This window comes from Dipteris shenzhenensis, chromosome 3 (genome assembly GCF_047967505.1).
Source record: "Dipteris shenzhenensis isolate YYH24624 ecotype China chromosome 3, Dip_SZ_1.0, whole genome shotgun sequence".
NCBI classification, from domain to species: Eukaryota; Viridiplantae; Streptophyta; class Polypodiopsida; order Gleicheniales; family Dipteridaceae; genus Dipteris; species Dipteris shenzhenensis.
In genome coordinates this window covers 37,444,876-37,463,611 of record NC_141598.1, presented here as the reverse complement: position 1 = coordinate 37,463,611, position 18,736 = coordinate 37,444,876, and the positions used below count along the sequence as shown (strand labels likewise).

Below are 18,736 nucleotides of genomic sequence, written 5' to 3'. Positions count from 1 at the left end.
AGAATTCTCCTAGCTGTGCTTGCTGAAGCAAAATGACCAGAGCATTCATGACACATTTCTAGGATTCTCCTAGTCTCCATGGGATGGACCACCCGACGGAGCACCTTATCTTTTCCCAATTTATAAAGAATGTCATCAACAATAGTATAGGGACAAGCCTTCCTTACCAATCTCTGCTTTTGTTGTGGAGTTAACCCTTGAGGAAACATGCCTTCTTCCACATATTGCTGAACATCTTGCAGTTCTGGCCATCCAGTGTCTACCAAAGAAACCACCCCCCGGTCTTGTACTACAATGGCTTGAGTAGCTAGCTCATCTGCCCTTTGATTTTCTTTTCTGTTTATATGAACAAACTTGCAAAAATCAAACTGACTACATAGTGCCATAGCCTTTTGATTAAGCTCCTTCAAATGAGGACTTCTTGTCTGGTAATGCCCTTGCATTTGCTTTATAATAAGCTGAGAATCTCCTCTTACTTCCAATTCTTTAACTTGACTTTGAAGACAACCCTCCAAACCAAGAATCAAAGCATTATACTCAGCTGCATTGTTAGTTGTGATACCTGGAAGCTCTTGTCCTCTTGCCCATACCTCTTGACCTTCAGGATTCATCAAGACTATCCCCCCGGCTCCTTGTTGGCATGAAGGACTAAAAGCCCCATCAAAATACAAAACAAAAGTTGTTGGTGCCACCACTTGGTCCCAGTCCTCCTTGGTAGAGTCCAGCAAGGTCTCATGCCAACTCAAGGCTACACCTTCAAGAAAATCAGGCAAAATCTCTGCCCGATCCTTCATGGACCATCCAGAAAGCCGGCATCCTCGAACAAAATCCCGAAGATAAGACTCCGGGTCTTCCCCTTGGGTCCCTCGAAACACTGGAATCTTCACCATGATGAAACACAAAAAGGAAACACCAAGACCCAAATAATATCCCAAACAAGATCCGAACAAGATCCCACAGAGCCTTAGTATACCAAGACAACTGATTATGCATAACCACTTGTTGAAAACCCTCCACAATGTGATCCTCAACAAAATCTTCAAAAATAAGTGACCAACCAGCACCATGAAAACATTGTGTATACATGCATTCTAGAATCACCCTTCTCACAATAGGAAGTGCACATAAAAGCTTCAAGATATTGTAATCTTCATCATTTGCATAGCAAAAGAAGTTGAAAGCATTGAGAATCACCACTCCATTATTATAGTCAAAAACCACCCAAAGACTCAACTCTTCTTCACACTAAGCTGCCAGTGCATGGAACAATCCCCAATCTATCATTGTGCCTGCTGCCAGCGTTGTCGATTCACCAACATATTCAACAATGCAAACATAAAGGATATGATCATGGTTACTGTGCGAATAGCTTGAGCATCACCTTCACAATCTTCAAGTTCTCTTAAACGGGCTGCAATCTCTTCTAACGGACTTCTTCCAGGCATCTTCTTTATCACATCATAAAACACATGCCTATACTAGGCATAACATGCAATCAAGTACACCTGAGACCGTTTAGTAAGGTGGGATGAATCCAATACCAAACGTACCCGGCATCTCCACCAAAAGATGTGACATGAAGTTGGGGGTAATAAACTTCACGCACCTCTTCACTTCCTGCAGCATTCGAACTGACTGCCAAAGATACTTATCATTGAGAATGAGACATTAGAAAGAAGCTTTTATGCCAAGATACCACACCATACTTTCCTCCCTTAGATGAGAATGAAGATGGTAACATCCCAAGTGATGTTGTAGTCAAGCATAGGAAGAAGGAAAGGATCAGCAGAGGCCATAATCTCAGCGAGCTGGTCTGCACCAAAGAGAAGAGCGATACGTTGTTGAAAGAAGATCTTGCGGCTCAACATGACATGAACTGATATATATCGAGGAGTTTGAAGGGGCTGATTAGGTCGGATGGGTAGATTCCGAGGAAACATTGCACCTCCTTCATAGACACCTTTATACTTAGCTCAAAACACTCTACAAACTGTCATTAGACACAGAGGCCTATAACTTTCAATAGATACATGATATCAAAGATTCAAGTACAGAAAGAGATGCGCCTTGAGATGGGCTTCGCACTAATATAAGTTTCATTGAAAACAGACAGACGGTTGAAGAGATATGGACAGTTTACTGGAAGGGGGTAAAAACTGTCATGAAAACAGACTATCAAACACAGAGACTCATAACTTTTTGCAGCAGTATCTGATTCAAGATCTAATCAATAGAAACATGCGCCTTGAAGAGAGCTTTGTGCTGATATAAATTTCATTGAAAACAGACAGACGGTTGAAGAGATATGGACAGTTTACTGGAAGGGGGTAAAAACTATCATGAAAATAAACTGTCAAACACAGAGACTCATAACTTTTTGCAACAGAATCTGATTCAAGATCTGATCACATAGAAACATGCGCCTTAAAGATAGCTTCGCGCTGATATAAATTTCATTACAATCGGACTATTGAGCAAAAAGTTATGAGCAAAACACTAACAGGGGGTCAAACTATCATGAAAACTACCCTCCAGCCAGGCTAATTTCGCCTGAGCAGGATGCTCCCTCAAGACTCCACCTTCATCAACGATCCACCCCTCATAGATTTTGCCTAGAAGAGGGGAAGAAGTTTGCATAGTGGCTCGGGAAACAAATGGACCATGTGTGCACAGTGAGCAGCCGAATAGAAAGAACTTTTAAGGCTTTGAAAGAAAGAAAAGGGAAGAGACACTCAAGAGAGAGAGAGAACCTGAAGTGACCTTCATTATAAATAGAGTGAGAATCCACCTCAACACTACAAACACAAGGGAGAAGAAGAGGTTTCATACATACAAGAGGGAGCGGAAGCTCCAAGACTACTCATAGAGAGAGAATAAACTAGAGAGAGAAGGACTCAAGAGTCTACATAAGAGAATATCTACAAGAGGAAGAGAAGGCTCATGGAAGAGGCTTGGGGAGACTAGAACTACAGCAACATAAGGCCCAATGGTGGAAGAGATTCTGATGAAAAAGGGAGAGGAGGGCTCCTTTTATAGAGATTTTGTTACCCTCCTTCACCCATTTACAATTGCTGCCTGTAGATTCCTTTCCCCATCAATCACATAAGCACGTATGTCACCATCCATGTCCTTTTTGGCTACTCTTGCCATGTGTCCCATCAAAAGATGCTCAAGACTCTTAAAATATTGAGAAAGTCAAGAGTCTCCTCACATGGAGCCCATAGGGACCCTCTCTTTTCCACATGTCCACATCCTCCTTATTCCACATAGGAGTTCTAGAAGGATTCCTCTTGACTTCACACTCCTCCACATGCCTTCCACATGCTTGGCATGTGGCCTCTCTTATATTATTGGAACACATGGACATGAGCCCACCTCTTTATATGACTCACTCTTCCTATTTTCTAAAAAACTCATAATATCCCATACACAAATAACTCTCACCCCATACCAAGGTATTTATAATTCATACCTATGGTATTTACAATGAGCCATTCCACTCATCCTCTCAATCCCATACAATATCATAGAAAATAGAAATAAGTGAGAGCCGCTAGGCTATCACTTGATACTCAAACCCTTATCAAACATAGAGAAAAACAATATCAATGCCAAGTTAAAAATATCAATTTTTAGTGTCACAGTACTCAAAGTTGCTTGGTCCTTACTTTGCTTCTTTTGTAGTTTGTCCATATTTCTTTTTGCTCAGTTGGCCTTTCATCTTGATTGTGCCTTCCAGCACCATGATTTTTGAAATTTGTATAAATCCACCTAACAAATCTTGGAGAATAAAATTTGTTTTTTCCCTGGCATTTCTAATATGTATTAGTCTTGGCAATAAAGGATTAAAAAACAAGTTACCAAATATAATACTTGTATTACTAAAAGTCTTCGGCCTCTTACAAACATTTGTAGCTGTAGTCTACCACACACCTAGAGATACAAACACTCACCTTGGCTTGAGGCACTTACCCTAACTTTGAGCAAAAAGGCTCCACTTGGACTCAAACTACAACACTAACAAGAGGGCAAGTAAAAATTCCATTTCACAATAGACTCAAGGCTTAAGTAACCTAGGACTCTAGACTGTCAATCTCAACATTCACCTTTTGAAATTAGCCCTAGGAGCCTACAAAAATGCCTTCTGAATTTTGACCTAGGAGCCTACAAAAATGCTACCAAGGATTGGATCCATGGGCTGGTGTTGGCTCAGAGTCCCATTTCTTGGCTTCTCCGTGGTAGCTCCTAGTTCACCCTATTCAATTGCTTAGACCTAACCTAGGTTGGTTAGGTAACCCAAGGCCAACAACAATTCTCTACATTTGCTCAAAATATGCCTGAATCTCATGGGCATACTACTCTTCTCCTTTAGTCTCCTCTCATGTTAATGATCTCTTCCTTACTTCAGCTCAATGTAGCTCCCTTCCTAACATTGCAAAAAGTAGCATGTGTTGTGTGAAGGTAGAAGGTGGATGTTTTGTGAAAATATTGGTGGATGCACAAGCAAGGTAATCTACATGCATGAATAAGCACAAGGACAAAATATGAATGATGCAAAAATGTAGGATTTCACAATTTAAAGCATGCAAAAATGGTATAGATTGCATCCATGTTTTGTCTTGATAGTTGGATCCCAATTTTCATGCATGCAAAACCGAAGATGACATGCATTGAAATAAAACAATGATAAAAGCCACCTCTCTCTTCAGGAGAGCCTAGGTACCTACACCATAAGAGCAGTCCCATTTAACTCTTATGCCTCGTGAATACAAGGGCCAAGGACTACTCTACAGGCTAGGCCCTAGCATGGGGCTTAAGATAAGAAAGGAGAATTTAGAGAGAATTTACCTCTTGAATCAAAAGCATTAGAAAATGAAGAGGTGGTGTCCTTATACAATTGATGCAGTACTAGTACCAACCATACATTAGGCTTGTACCTCTACATGAGCCAACGTAGATTGGAGTCATGAGTAGTGAGATGGCTAGAGACACCCCGCTTGGAAGGTCCTACAACACAATTGATGCTCACAAACACATTGAGTGGATTGGGTGAGCATCGAACCAAAAGGAGAAAATGCATCCGAAAAGGCAAGTGGCTTAAGAGCGATTAGCAGGATGAGTTCTACTACTGAGGAACTAGAGGTTATAGTTCTAAGTCTCTCTCCAAACCTCTATCTCCTCCTTTGCTTAAGAAAATTTCCTGATGAGAACTGGGTCCACTACCCTCTGCCTCCATAGAAACTCCTTGCCTCTTCAACTCAAGTCACCACATTCACCTCCCTCCACATATGATACACTTTCTTCCCCTGTCAGTGATATCTCTCTAGCTGATCCCCCTTGCACATGTGATATGCTTTCTTCCCCTGTTAGTGATATCTCTCTAGCTGATCCCCCTCCCACTCCATTAGCTTCCCAGTAGATGACCATAGTTCATCTTGAGCCCAAATCCTCCCCTCCTCATGCTTGAGCCTTTCCACTACCCTCTATCTCCATAGAAAATCCTTGTCTTTTCTCCTCGAGTCACCACAATCACCTCCCTCCACATATGATACACTTTCTTTCCCTGATATCTCTTTAGCTGATCCCCGTCCCACTCCACTAGCTTGCCAGTAGACCACCATAGTTCATCCTGAGCCCCAATCGTCCCCTTCTCATGCTTGAGCCTTTCTAGTTAGACCAGAGGTTGAGAAACAATGAAACAAAGGGGAAGCAATTGGAACCAACACGATACAACTGGAGAGGCCACCACTACTGGTAGTAAAAAGGAGGGTGAGGTGTTGTACAATGAGCCTACCCAGGATTGGAGTGAAGAAGAAGGTACAAGTGCCCAGGTAAACCTTGAGCCAAATATGGGAGAGACAAAGTCCCAACTAAAGAGGGGCAACATAAGTTAGACACTGAAGGGTAAGCCAATGGGGACACCAAGCAGGAGAGGCTCACCTCAGAGACAGCTACTGCCAAAGAAATAGATAAGTCTACAATGGAAGATCCACAGGCTAGCACCACAATGGCAGAGAACACAATAAAATCTGAGGAAGTGGTGGTAGGGATTAGGAAGATTGCATTTAAAGCCAAGCAAGAGGCTCAGATTGTAAATCCTCTCACTTAGGAGTTAGGCATCAGCATTGCCCTTGTGCCTTTGCACATAATATAAACTATTGGTGCTCAATTGGATCACAAGGGAAAGGAGTTATGGACAAGTCAATCGGCACCAGTGACCATAGTTTGAGGTCATGCAGCAAGATAAACATCCAAAGTGTGCCACAAGATTTTACAATCAAAGATGTGTAGAAGACGAGTTTGAGCAAAGGTATACGCAGAGGATCATGCAACAACAATGAAGCAAATTATGATGCCCATCTCTAAAAGTTGCTAACAAATTCCTTGGTTACCTCCTCCCACATTATGTGATCCCAATTGATGGAATTAACACCCTATTCTACTCTGAAGATCTTACAACAGAGGAGGTAATCACTACCAATTAGCAGCAGCTCGAGGAATCGGAACTCGAGGTAGCACGGACATGATTTCCCTTCAGGCACTACTCTTCAAGTGCCATGATCATGCATGGTATACTAGGGAGCTTAAAGCTTGGTACGACAAGATCGTGGAGCTTCCAAAGGATTGAGAGAAAGAGATAGATGAGAAGTGCACCCATCTACAAGCTGCTTATGACTAGCTCCAAGTGGACCAAGACTTCTGCTCCACTAGTACAACAAGCCATGGGAGCACTTAAAATTGCCTAGGGAACCATAGCCTTCAATGCCAGCTCATGGTCCATCACAAAGAAAGGCTAAAAACCCTAGCAATGTCTACACCGATCTGCAAATAGAGCAGGAGGGAGAAAAGGCGATATGCCCAAAATGAGTAGCGACCCTCAAGCAAATTTATGTGCTACTTCAAGTCCTGGACCACTAGGCCACAGAGCATCTGAAGGATGATGGAGACACTATTAGGTAAGGTGGACAAACTTGGCTACTGGAGCAAAGTGGCTCATCTTGATTAGCAAATACTACAGACATAGGTCTACTGGAGCCACAACAGTGCAAATCACTATAATAGATAGTTTAGTAAAAGAAGCAAGATATTCAGGCAATGTGGATGCAAACATTGAAGATTAGACCACTGCACATGCATTGCTACTTCTAGATCTTAAGTTCCGGCTGAATATAGGGGTAATTCATCTTTATAGAACTATAGAGACTTCTCCCCTTAGGTATTTTAATAAGGAAACATAAAGCTTGCCCCCTGGTCATTTTGGTGGTGGAGGACAATTACATTTTGGAAGTACAAAATTTGGGGTCAATAGTATACAGGGTGGGCAAATATAAATGAAGAATCTGGCTCAGTACACACAAAGTTGTTTGTGGAACAAATACAAGTTCTGCTAGTAATGACTCCCCCTAGGCCACTATATACACTAGATGAGGAATGGTTTGATTGCCCAACGCACTCTATATGATCTCAATGGGCCTTTTTGGATGACCATTTTGACCCAATTCGGGACATATTGGCTTCTAAGTGGGCAACCCAAGCATTTGACTTAAAAATTTTGAAGATGGTAGCAGATAGGCAACAAGTAGCCTTTGCATTTGAGAGGGGTGAAATCACCCAGTATCTAATAAATATGCCACCCACAACAATGCAACAACTACCTTGCTATTTTGGGCAACTACTACATTAACAAAGGCTAGATCTTATTTTGAGAATATAGTCACATTGTGCTGCCCATCTTATGTAAAAAGGTTAATGCCACTTGGAAATGTGGTTTTGCGGGTATATTACCATGTTTTTAAAGATAGGAACTAGCTTGCCCCCCCGAAGTTGGGTCAACTAGTGAGCGATTGGGTTGACCGCCTAATAGAGGCGCTAGCCCAATAGATATCAAAGGGATTTACCTGTGGCCTCCCAACTCTCCAACCCAGCAACTTGAAGAGGAATGGCAGATACTAGGATTGTCCCCACGGGGACCAGAGTAACGACCAGCTATGCTGAAGACACCGCTAAACTCAAGATTACACAATCACTTGCAAACAATGAGCTCGAAGCTGAAGGACATGCACTTCTTGCTAGCACATAAGAGCTCTTATGCAAGAGAGCCTCTACACCCCTGGGTTAACAATAAACTCAAGTAAGGTCATAACTTGAGTTGTACCAACTCAAGTGGAGATCATCTAGGAAGGATTTGTCGACATTGCTGAGCAAAGCAGTGTACCTCTAAACATCACAGAGAGATGTAGGGCCAATGAGCACCAGTAGACCAATCAGTGGAAGATTTCAAACATTCAAGGAGTATGAGTTAGAAATATAGTTAACTCAATCGCTTGAATTCAAGCAACTAGCCTAGGTAATAGGAAGTAGAAATTGAGTTTTAAGGGATTCTGGTCCCGTCTAGTCTCGTAAGTGTGTAGAGGCAAGAAGAAATAGAATTTGAGCCACTGACTCATAGAATCCTGGTTCTCAACCAAAACAAGAAGAATTGAGCAGAGAGAGATTGGTTTGCAACAACTACGAGTTATTTATCCTCAATTCAAATTCTTGGAAATAATACAATTGCTTGTTATTGAATTGTGTTGCATTCTTGCACATAACTCAAAGTAATCTTCCTCCTCTTTTGGAGCCATCTTGTCTCGCTTGAAAACCACACTAACCACCAGGGTGTTCAGAGGGGAGAAATCTACCTAGTTGGTGAGGCAACTTTGTAGTTGTTTTGCAAAGAGTCTCTTCTTGGGCCTAAAGTAGCCACCAATGAAGGGCAAATCATTTGCAAAGGTGTAGTTGATTGAATAGCTAGTGTTCCCACCAAGGTATTAGGAGAAAGAGTTGGAATCTTGTGCATGTGAGGCTGTTTGTAGCATATCTACAATGTATTCCCATTCTGTGTGATCAAGGAGGTGCTTGGAACCACTTGGGAAGATACTGGGGAAGAAAAAAGAGGCTGAGTCTAGTAGGGAGCTACATTGTGAATCTTCTCTTGTCTTCAAGACTAAAAAGTAGGTGATGATAGAAACATTCTATTATGGATTTTCCCTTTTGGTTGTAAGAAACATGGAAATGATTTAGGGGGGAGAGAAAATCTTCAAGACCATGTAGTGAACCTGAGTGCTTTCAGTACATGCTAGGATCCATATTTAAGGATTTCAAGTGGTGCCTTGATACTATGACCAAGGGATGGAAGTGATGTACTCTTGGTAAGCTAATAAAGTCCCCTTGAGATAGGGTTCCCACATTTGTACCTTGTATCATGTGCCATGAGGAATTGTCATGTCCGTATATGCTTTATGAGTCTTCCACAATTTCTAATTCAATTTCATTTGTAGGATTTCTAATGGGAAATGGTAATTCATTGTTGAATTTATATTCACAAAACAATAATATTAATGTGTCAATTAATATGTAGACAAAAAATTTACAATGTGTGTACATAATGGAGCTGCACCCATAGGACATACATGTGATCATGATTAAAATTCTTATTCAATTGAATGCACTTATGAATAGTTTAATTCCATGCATTTATATGACAATTCATATAGTCACGTGGGTCTACTTAAGGTTTACTAACTACGATTGGATCAATATGTGCTTTTAGCCCTCATTGGTAATATAAGGTACCCACTAAACACAAATATCTTCTGCCTATGCTTGGATAATAACTCCTTTGTTGAGTTATGGACACAGGGAGAGGGTTGACAAAACATGGCATATGAAGAATCAATCTTTTTTCCCCTTCCACAATGTGGGAATGGAAAGGCATAAGTAGGAAAATCTCTTCTCCCTTTTTGCCTCTCTCCCCCCTTTCACCATTTTCTTAATTAGTAAGCTTTCCAAGGGTTACAAGTATGAAGATCCTCCACTAGGTTTTGAAAGGGAAAGGTTACATTATCTCTTCATAATTAAGAAAGGGAGTAAGGAAATTCAAAAGCTTGAATTCCTCATACATTTTACATGGATTCTCCTGATGAATAAAGAAAAGAAGTCGACACACAAGAGAACAAAAGTATCGTGCTTAAACCATGTCCCCATTTCCCTTTTGATGATAGAACTCCTTTTGGAGATGTGGAACATGTGTTGGCGTAATATATTGTGACATGCATAATAGATTATGTCCCTCTTCTTGGAGTGACTTCTCTACAAGTAGCTGGGCATGCCACTAAGAGGCACATGATGGGAGAAACTATCATGCATATCATGTCCCCATTTCCCAACGTGTTTTCTTTTAATATTTTTGTCACTCTAGGAATGACATTTCCTATTTTAAAAAGAAAAGTTGAGAATTTACTCATTGCACTTGCTTTTGAAAAGGAGAGGCTGTATTGACCTTCCAGGACTAATGCTTAATGCAAGTTATGGTTGTAGTGTTGGATGATTCTAATAAGCAAGAAGGTGGTCTGAAACACCCTAGAGAAGGAGGCCAAATCCCATAGAATAAATGCCCAATCATGTGGAGGGTCCCACATTATAAAAATCAAAGGGTCCCATGAAACACCCTAGTGTGGAAAGGTGGTAACACCTCATTTGGAGAAGACATGTTCGAACTAGGGCTAGGTCATACCTCCATGCCACATTATTCTATTGATGAATTTAAAGTATCCAAGGAGCTATCTTTCACAACATGGAACAATTAAACAAGGGGACAAGCTGACATCTATGTGAATGGCTCACCAATGGCTAGATGGAGATCACACAAAAAAGGGTTACAACCATATGGCTACCATCTTGCATTTTAGGTAGGAAAGAGGTGATACAAGAATTAGTTATGGCCTATGGTTGTCTCTTATGATCCCACTACACTCTTTAAACATGATGCACTCATCTTGGTACCTTGAATTATTTGGGGCTAGCATAAAGGATACAACTAGGAATATGTGTTCAAGACACAATGAACAACTCCTAACAGGAGACATGTGCAAGAGACATTGGACAAGGCAACATGCTAATGGAATGCACCAATGTAGGGTTCCCAAGGATTTAGTCAAAGTTAACATGATAATTGTGCTAAAGATTGCGAATGCATAGGTTCCATGATTACCAAAGGTCGAGTTAAATGACATAAAAACATTCGATGGAGAGGTCGCACAAAGTTGTATGGTTCTTGAGGGATAGCTAGATTGACATTGGGGATGGCACCTAAGAAAACCACAAAATATAACATCTAAATGATTCCTAAAGGCTACCTAGCCTTAGCTAGAATCCAGTTGGAACTTGAGGCTGACCAAGGGGTCATTGTGATGAGAATATAAGCCAGTGTGGTTAAGGTTATGCCAAGGATGAGTTAAGCATCCAAAAGGACAATAATGCTACATCTTGCCACGAGTGGACATAATTAGAGGGAAGCTTTAGAGGCATGAATCGGTTTCATAAAGTACAACATAAAAAATAGGCAAAAAAAACTTGAAGGGAGTGTGCAATCTAAGGACATATACTAGGATAAGTCCTAAGAATCTAGTTGAGTGCAAGATATCATGACCATTGAAATGATTAAATGGACATGGGTGAATCAAGCATCCAATGTTAATGAGATGAACTAGCCTATAGATGGAGACGTTGGCTATAACAAAATGCTTAGAAGGGATGGAAATTTGGGGATGCCATAATAGCCAGGACTCAACTTAAGGGCTAGAAGAGGAAATCCAACATCATTGCTAATGCATGGAAATATGATAAAAGGGGATTCTCTATAAGGATCCCAAAGATATATACTCTTAGAGAATTATGCTAAGAATAAGAAATGACCTAGTTAGGCATATCAAAAGTTATTTGTAGCTAGCAAAAATTGTTAGAGGGTCTAATAAGAAAAAAACCCAAAGTAGGGAGATACTTAAATAAGTTAAGATTGATGGATCCATTATAAAAATATCCAAGTAGGGTGAGACTTGCATAGAGCTAGAGCAATCCACAATAAAAATAAGAGCAACTTTACTGTATAACTATGACAAAGTGAGACAAACTTTTTCATGTATACAGAAAAACCTCTCCAAGGCTTGTACAAGTGGCAAGTGCAATTTGTGATTGTTAATTGTCAAGCTATGTATCAAACTCTCTATCAATGACTTACCAAAATAGGTGTCTATGCTGGTGTTGTGATGTGATGATATGTGATCCATGCTCATCATTACTTGTATTGCTTGTTTAAGCAAAGTCTCATGAAATCTGATTATTTTGCATTTTGAAAATATGACCCATGACTTAAAAGTATGAAAAACTAATGCAAAATGCATGTGTAGCATGGGTCTTGACATGAGTTACTAACATGTGTAGCATGGGTGTTGACATGGTTACTAACTAGGTCTAGGGATTATGAGCAAATCTTAATTCTTTCATCTTGTAAAATGCTAGATGAGAAATCTAGAAAAAAGCTTATGTTAAGAAGCAACGAGTATCCATTGTGCAGATTCCAAGAAAGTTTATTGATGTGTCAGTTGAGGACCATCATGTTATGAGTATGGTTACGATAACCATTCCAGTGAAAGCCTAAATACCATGTGTAGCATGGGTATTGACATGGTTCCTAACTAGGTCTAGGGATTATGAGCAAATCCTAACTCTTTCATGCTAGATGAGAAATCTAGAAAAAAGGTTATGTTAAGAAGCAACGAGTATCCATTGTGGTGATTCCAAGAAAGTTTATTGATGTGGGCAACTCAAACCTGTCAGTTGAGGACACTCATGTTATGAGTATGGTTACAATGACCATTCTTGAAACCCTAAATACCACTTAAAAACTTAGGATTACCCACTTACTTGGAATTATTATGCAAAATCTTGATCATAAGTCATGATTATTGCAATGTAAGTACTTTTAGGCCATCAATAAATTGTTTACAATCCATTAAGTTGTTGGTCTTACAAGGTCGAATGGATTAAATGCAGCTAATGGATGTTGCAATGTGCCACAATGAGCACTTGTGTGTGGATGACAGTGGATGTATCCCATGTGAAAGCCATGAAGCAATATCATGGGAACTAGATGATGGACACATTTATGAGCAAGTTATAACCATGATGTGGTGGGCTGAAGGATACACGGGTATACTTTGCAACTCTTTTATACACTTCAAATTGATATAGATAATGAGAAGAGCGACATATAAAAGCAATATTTAAGATGGTTAAGAGTTCATCCTACAACCCTTCTATATACTCTACACCAATATAGATAATGAGAAGAGTGGCATAGAAGATTTAGTTCATGACATTGAATAAGTAATGCATGAGCGATGTTGAAACATTCAAGTACCGTACGGAAGGGCATGCAATGGATAACGCCCAAGTGTGGGCAAAGAATTGACATATAAAGCTATAAGCTCATAAAGTTGTAGAACCAAACCCTAGCCAAGGGTTAGATGAGAAGAATTTGTAAAATGCTATACCAAATAAGTGCTAAGGTTTTGGGAGACAACAAAGCCAAGCTTGCCAATGGACACACTGACTTCAAGAGATGGCATCCACTTGATAAATCACATACAAGTGATGAATGCCTAATGTGATGGAACAATTAAATGCACCTACAATAATCCACCACACAAAAGAGAATTGAGTAGAAACCATGTTCTAGGGTGAGGTTCAACCCCATGAACATAATATGGATGACATGACATTCCAAAGAAGGACGACAACTCCATAGGACCATGGACACTTTTACATGGAGACATATGAGAAGTGACACCTCTTAGTATGGGGAAAACTTATATGATTACCAAAAACTCATATGGATAGTTGAGACTGTTACCAAGAATGCCACAAAATTAGTTGTGAAAAGCATAAGCATAGGGATAGTTGAGACCGTCACCAAGAATTAGGCTAAGAGTTACGAGAGTGGGAATCCATTTTTAATGTAAAATTCTAAGAGAACTCAGACCTCAAGGTTGCATCATTAAAAGATTACACTTGGGTCTAGGGATTAGATCCAGACCATTCATTTTAACACGATGAGCTAAAAGGTCCCCTTAGTTGGCCTCCCAAAACCATGTCCACCAAGATCATGGATACACAAAGCCATGGTTTACCAAAAATCATGTGCCACAAAACCATGTGTGGAAAACCATGACCCCCACATCTTTAAACCAAAAGCTTGTTCCAAAATGGTGGGCTTCCAACCAAACTAGGAGGGAATTACTAGATCAACTAGTTCCATTCTAACTATGTGAGCCCTACATAAATGTGGGTAGCAATAAGCAAGCAAATAACTCATTCTTTAGGTACCCAAATGTTGCAAAAACAAGTCGCCCCACTTCTCCTCTTCTAGGAGTCTCTTCTCCATGGATCTCCACCATGGTTCTCATGCCTCTCCATGCTCTTAGCACATCTCTCTTTCACATGCCCTTTTATTACAAAAACACTATTGAGATGATGCCATAAACCTTCCTTCTGGATTTCCCCCCTCTTCCTAGGGTGCATTTGCATCATTTCCATGTGTTTGGATGGATGGATGATGGGGAAAATCTTTTAGAATTGCTCCTATTGAGAACTTGCGCTTTTCTTGAATTTTCATGCAATTATTGTATGCTTTGCATGTTGAATCTTCTCTTGTGGTCAAGATTGATTGTTAGATGATGATAGGAACATTATATTGAGGACTTGCCTTGTTTTGCTTTGCCTTTTGTTGTAGGAAGCTTGGAGATGACTTATGGGAGATCATATCTTGGAGAGGATGTGGTGATGTTTAGTGCTTTTGATATGGACATGCTAGGGCACATGTTTAAGGATGTCAAGTGGTGGCTTGATGTATTGATCAAGGGCTTGAAGTGAATGTACCCTTGGCAAGCTTTTAAAGTTCCTTCAAGTTGGGGTCCCCACATTTGGACCCCATATCGTGTGCCATGAGTAATTGTTATGATTGCACATGCTTTATGAGTCCTCCCATAGTTTGCTATTCAATTTCAATTGTGTGATCTTTCCTTAGGTAAATGCCATTGAGTTGCTATCCAATGAAAGATTAAGTTGATGCTTCAATGAACATGCACACAAAAATATTGCCATGTTCACTTGTACATAATGGAACCCTACCCATGCATATCACAAATCCTTATTTAAAGGAATGCACTTATGAATGAGTTCACATAGGTCGATAATCCATATAGTCACATGGGTCTAGTTAAGGTTTACTATCTAGGGTTGGGTTTATATGCACTTCTAACTAGAGTTGGCAAAAATACTAATGGTCTAGCATTACGTTTGGACTATGTTAGGACCTCATACCATTACCTTGACTTTTGATCATGATTTTGGTTGCATAATCTTCGCCTATGGCCACAACTACCTAAACTTTATTTATTGAATCGAACAAGTAAATGCCTTATGAACATGACCTAATGCCACTAAACTGGACCTTATTCATCGATGCAATGATGGATATACATCACATTGCATTGAACATAATTCAAAACTAATTATGATCTAACAATTTGAGCACATTTGAGTTTTTCAAGTTGCTATATACCTAGTGGTGCAATGCTCTTAAAGACCATCTCTCGTGTGCTTGTGAACTAATTGACTAATCGTGATGATTGGGAGCATATTAAAGGTTTCGAACATGTTTGACCCATCCTTGTAGTAAGCCATAGGTGCGAAGGTGTAGAATCATCTTGTTGGAAATATTGATTGATTCAGCTAAAGGCATGAAAACTTTGAGAAGCATAGTGAGGCATTGGGCAGAGGGGAACAAGAGGCACACATGCCTAGACCGAGAAAGATATCCAACCAAGTGGCTGCAAGTAAGTGCGTGATGTTCCGATTTCCAAGGGCTCCAAAAAAAGTATGTTCCTCTATGCTAGAGGTGTGTTCCCAAAGGGAAGTGCTAGCAAAGGTGTATATGGGGGAGGGGGATAGAGATGATTAAAGTATGCCAAGAGAGGCCACATCAAGACATGTGAGAGAGAGAGAGAGAGAGAGAGGCCATTGGCTTTATGAGGAGGTCCCCTTGGGAAGAAGGAGAAGAAGCCTTTTGGCTTTGTGGGAGACCACTTTGTGCGTGGGGTGCATTCCCTCCTCCAAAGCTCCTATTCCCCCTTTTCCAACTCAACCTCCTCCTTTCCTCCATATCTCAGCCCTTCACCGGCTACCCAGGCCCGATTTTGCCTCCTGTTCCACCATGGCAGACACCCAGGCTAGCCTCCTCCTCCGTAAGCAGCTCAAAGGTACGCACTATTGCAAAATTGGCATTTGGGTCCTTTGGATTTATTAGAGGTGCGTTTAGATTTTTTCTAATCCAATGAACTATCACAAGCAGAGGTTGATCGGCGTCACACTGGTCTAGACGCCTTTACTTTTGGCTTTTGTTGGCGATCCTGAAGTTAACAGCTGGCCAGAGTGTCGTAGATCACGAGCAAATCAACCATCCATGCGTAGATACTATGTCTTTAGTTTGTGAAGAGATTCGAGGTCTGCTATCAGAGCTTTGTCTATGGAAGCTCTTTACTTACGTATGGCTTGGCATATTTTGATGCAGATCTGTCTAGGCGTCCGGTGGAGGGTTTCTCAGCTGGACTGGTCGACGATTCTAATATATTCGAATGGAATGTAACCATAATTGGTCCTCCAGACACTTTATAGTAAGTCCAATTTATTTCTGCAAAGGCTTGCAGCCTGAAGACTTATTCCTTTTTGAGGCACACTGATGTTTTGGATGCTAGTGGCGGTCTCTTCTAGAATTCCATTAGACTTTCACAATTTAAGGTGTTGTCTAGGTCAGATTGGGTTTGATTAACTTATGAAGGACTCCTTCTTGTAGATGCAACACGAGACAAAGTTAGTATGAAGCAATGCCTCACTGGCACAGCTACTTGAAAGCACTAGATTAATTTGAAACTTGCTATTATACAACCCAGTCATGTCCATCACAAATTATTTTACCACGTTTTATATCCCCAGTAGAAAGTCTATGCATTGTATTGGCTTACATGCAGAAGGTGTGCGTTATTTTACACTGTCAAGCTCCCATCTTCAGCTTCTTTCTCAAAACCTGTAGTTATTTTAGGTCTGTGCTGACCAGAGTTCTTTTCCAATGTAGTGAAGCCATAAGCTAGTTGGACACACTTTGAAAGCATTAAGACACGTTACCAAGCTTTTGGACAAGCGTACTTAAATGATTGTTAGATCAAATAGCACGTGGGCTCAGTTGTAGGTACCGTAGAAAAGTTGGTACTTGGAGTGGGTAGTATGGTGTTTGTTTTTGACAGATAGTATAAATTTCCATCCATGACTAGGTACGTCTTGATTAAAGTAGTTTTTTCCGCTTCTGTGTATCCTGGCAAGCCTGTTTAGTGAATTAATAAGCATTTTTACAATCCTCCACCGCTTATCTTTACTGGGTGTAGACTACTCAACAGTTTACGAAAGAAGGATGGACCAATTTGAATGGAAGGGTGCACACTGTTGCGTCATTTGACTTATAGAACTTTACTCAGTGCTATCACAACGGTGATTGTCTTTAATTTATGGCAACCTTGTCTTTGTGTTGGTTAGAGTAGCTCATTGTGGTGTCTGGTGTTGTGGCATGGGCATTCAAAATGTGCAAGCAGGATAGAGGATCCCATTAATCCTTTGTGTGTGAGTTTTGAAGGGATTAAGGCTGACAGTCTCTGAAACGCATAACCGCTGCCATTTTCAGATACGTTGGTTGACAGCGCCTACATTGATTGACAGAATTTAGTCTCTTTCGGATACCTTGGTTGACAGAATTTGGTCTCTTCTACTGCCTACATTGCTATGTGATAGTTAACTCTCCCACAGGAAAGCATTTTTGGTCTTTCAATAAAGCAGCTGAAAAATTAGCTGGCTATACTATTCCAGGTTACAACTTTCATTTAGCTCAACACTGTCACCAGACTGGCTGCTTTATATCTGAATGATGTAATGAAAATTTTCAGCTCCTTAGAACTCATCTAATGAAATTCAATAGGTTGTTGAGTACAGAAGAAGAATTTATAAGTATGACAAAGGATGGATGAAAGTAGGATACTATGTTACAGTCAATAATGCCAGAAAAGGCTAGGTTAATACATAATGAAGAATCCATTGAGACGGGGTAGGAGACCAGTCTACAGATTAGATGGGCCCTACAACCTCAGAACTAGATGATCGAATTCCTCTCAATGAATTGAGGTGCCCTCAGTAGGGCTGTCAGATTCAACACGACATAAAACATGGAAAGAGAGACTTTTGAACCTGAAAATGATCTACATGTTGGATTTGATGTAGATAGCGGAATCTTTCGAAACCCAGATAGCAGTTTATGCTTGGGTACTGGTGAGAACATAAGCGTAGATTTGCTTACTATTTTTTTTCCCTTATCTACTTGTAATTTTGTCTTGCAAACTCCCTTCTTTCCTTTGTTCTGTAGCTTGTTTATATGCTAAGTATGTCTTTCTTTTGTTTTTCATAAAAGTTTTTGTTTACCTATTTTTTCTTCTCTTTCATTTTCTCTTTTATTTTCTGTGTAAATTTTTGGTCTTTAGAACAACAAAAAATCTAAATTTATATGATTGGACATATTCTAGTCTTACAAAGGTATATATAGGTCCCTCGTAATGCTTTAGTAAATTGACATGAAAAACATTATGGGTCTTCCAGTAAACTCAAGCAAAATAAAACATCATTGATCCTGTGCTCTATCTAAAAAAGATGAAAGTAGTGCAACACAAGCTTAACATATATAACACAATTACTGGCCTTCATCTTAAGCCTTGCTTTGTAGAATCTCAAAAATACCTAGCCTTCTTTCTGACAATGGTGC

At 40.2% G+C, this 18,736-nt stretch overlaps 1 protein-coding gene across 1 annotated transcript in view; it reads left to right on the top strand.

Moving 5' to 3' along the window:
- Window positions 1–15,875: 15,875 nt before the first annotated feature.
- LOC147903738 (ubiquitin-conjugating enzyme E2 7-like) overlaps window positions 15,876–18,736 on the top strand; it is a 29,502-nt gene continuing 26,641 nt past the window's right edge. The window contains exons 1-2 of the mRNA XM_087372574.1: window positions 15,876–16,139; window positions 16,451–16,553. Coding sequence (XP_087228700.1) covers window positions 16,094–16,139; window positions 16,451–16,553 — 149 coding nt within the window. The 5' untranslated portion in view covers window positions 15,876–16,093. The remainder of the gene's footprint in view (window positions 16,140–16,450; window positions 16,554–18,736) is intronic.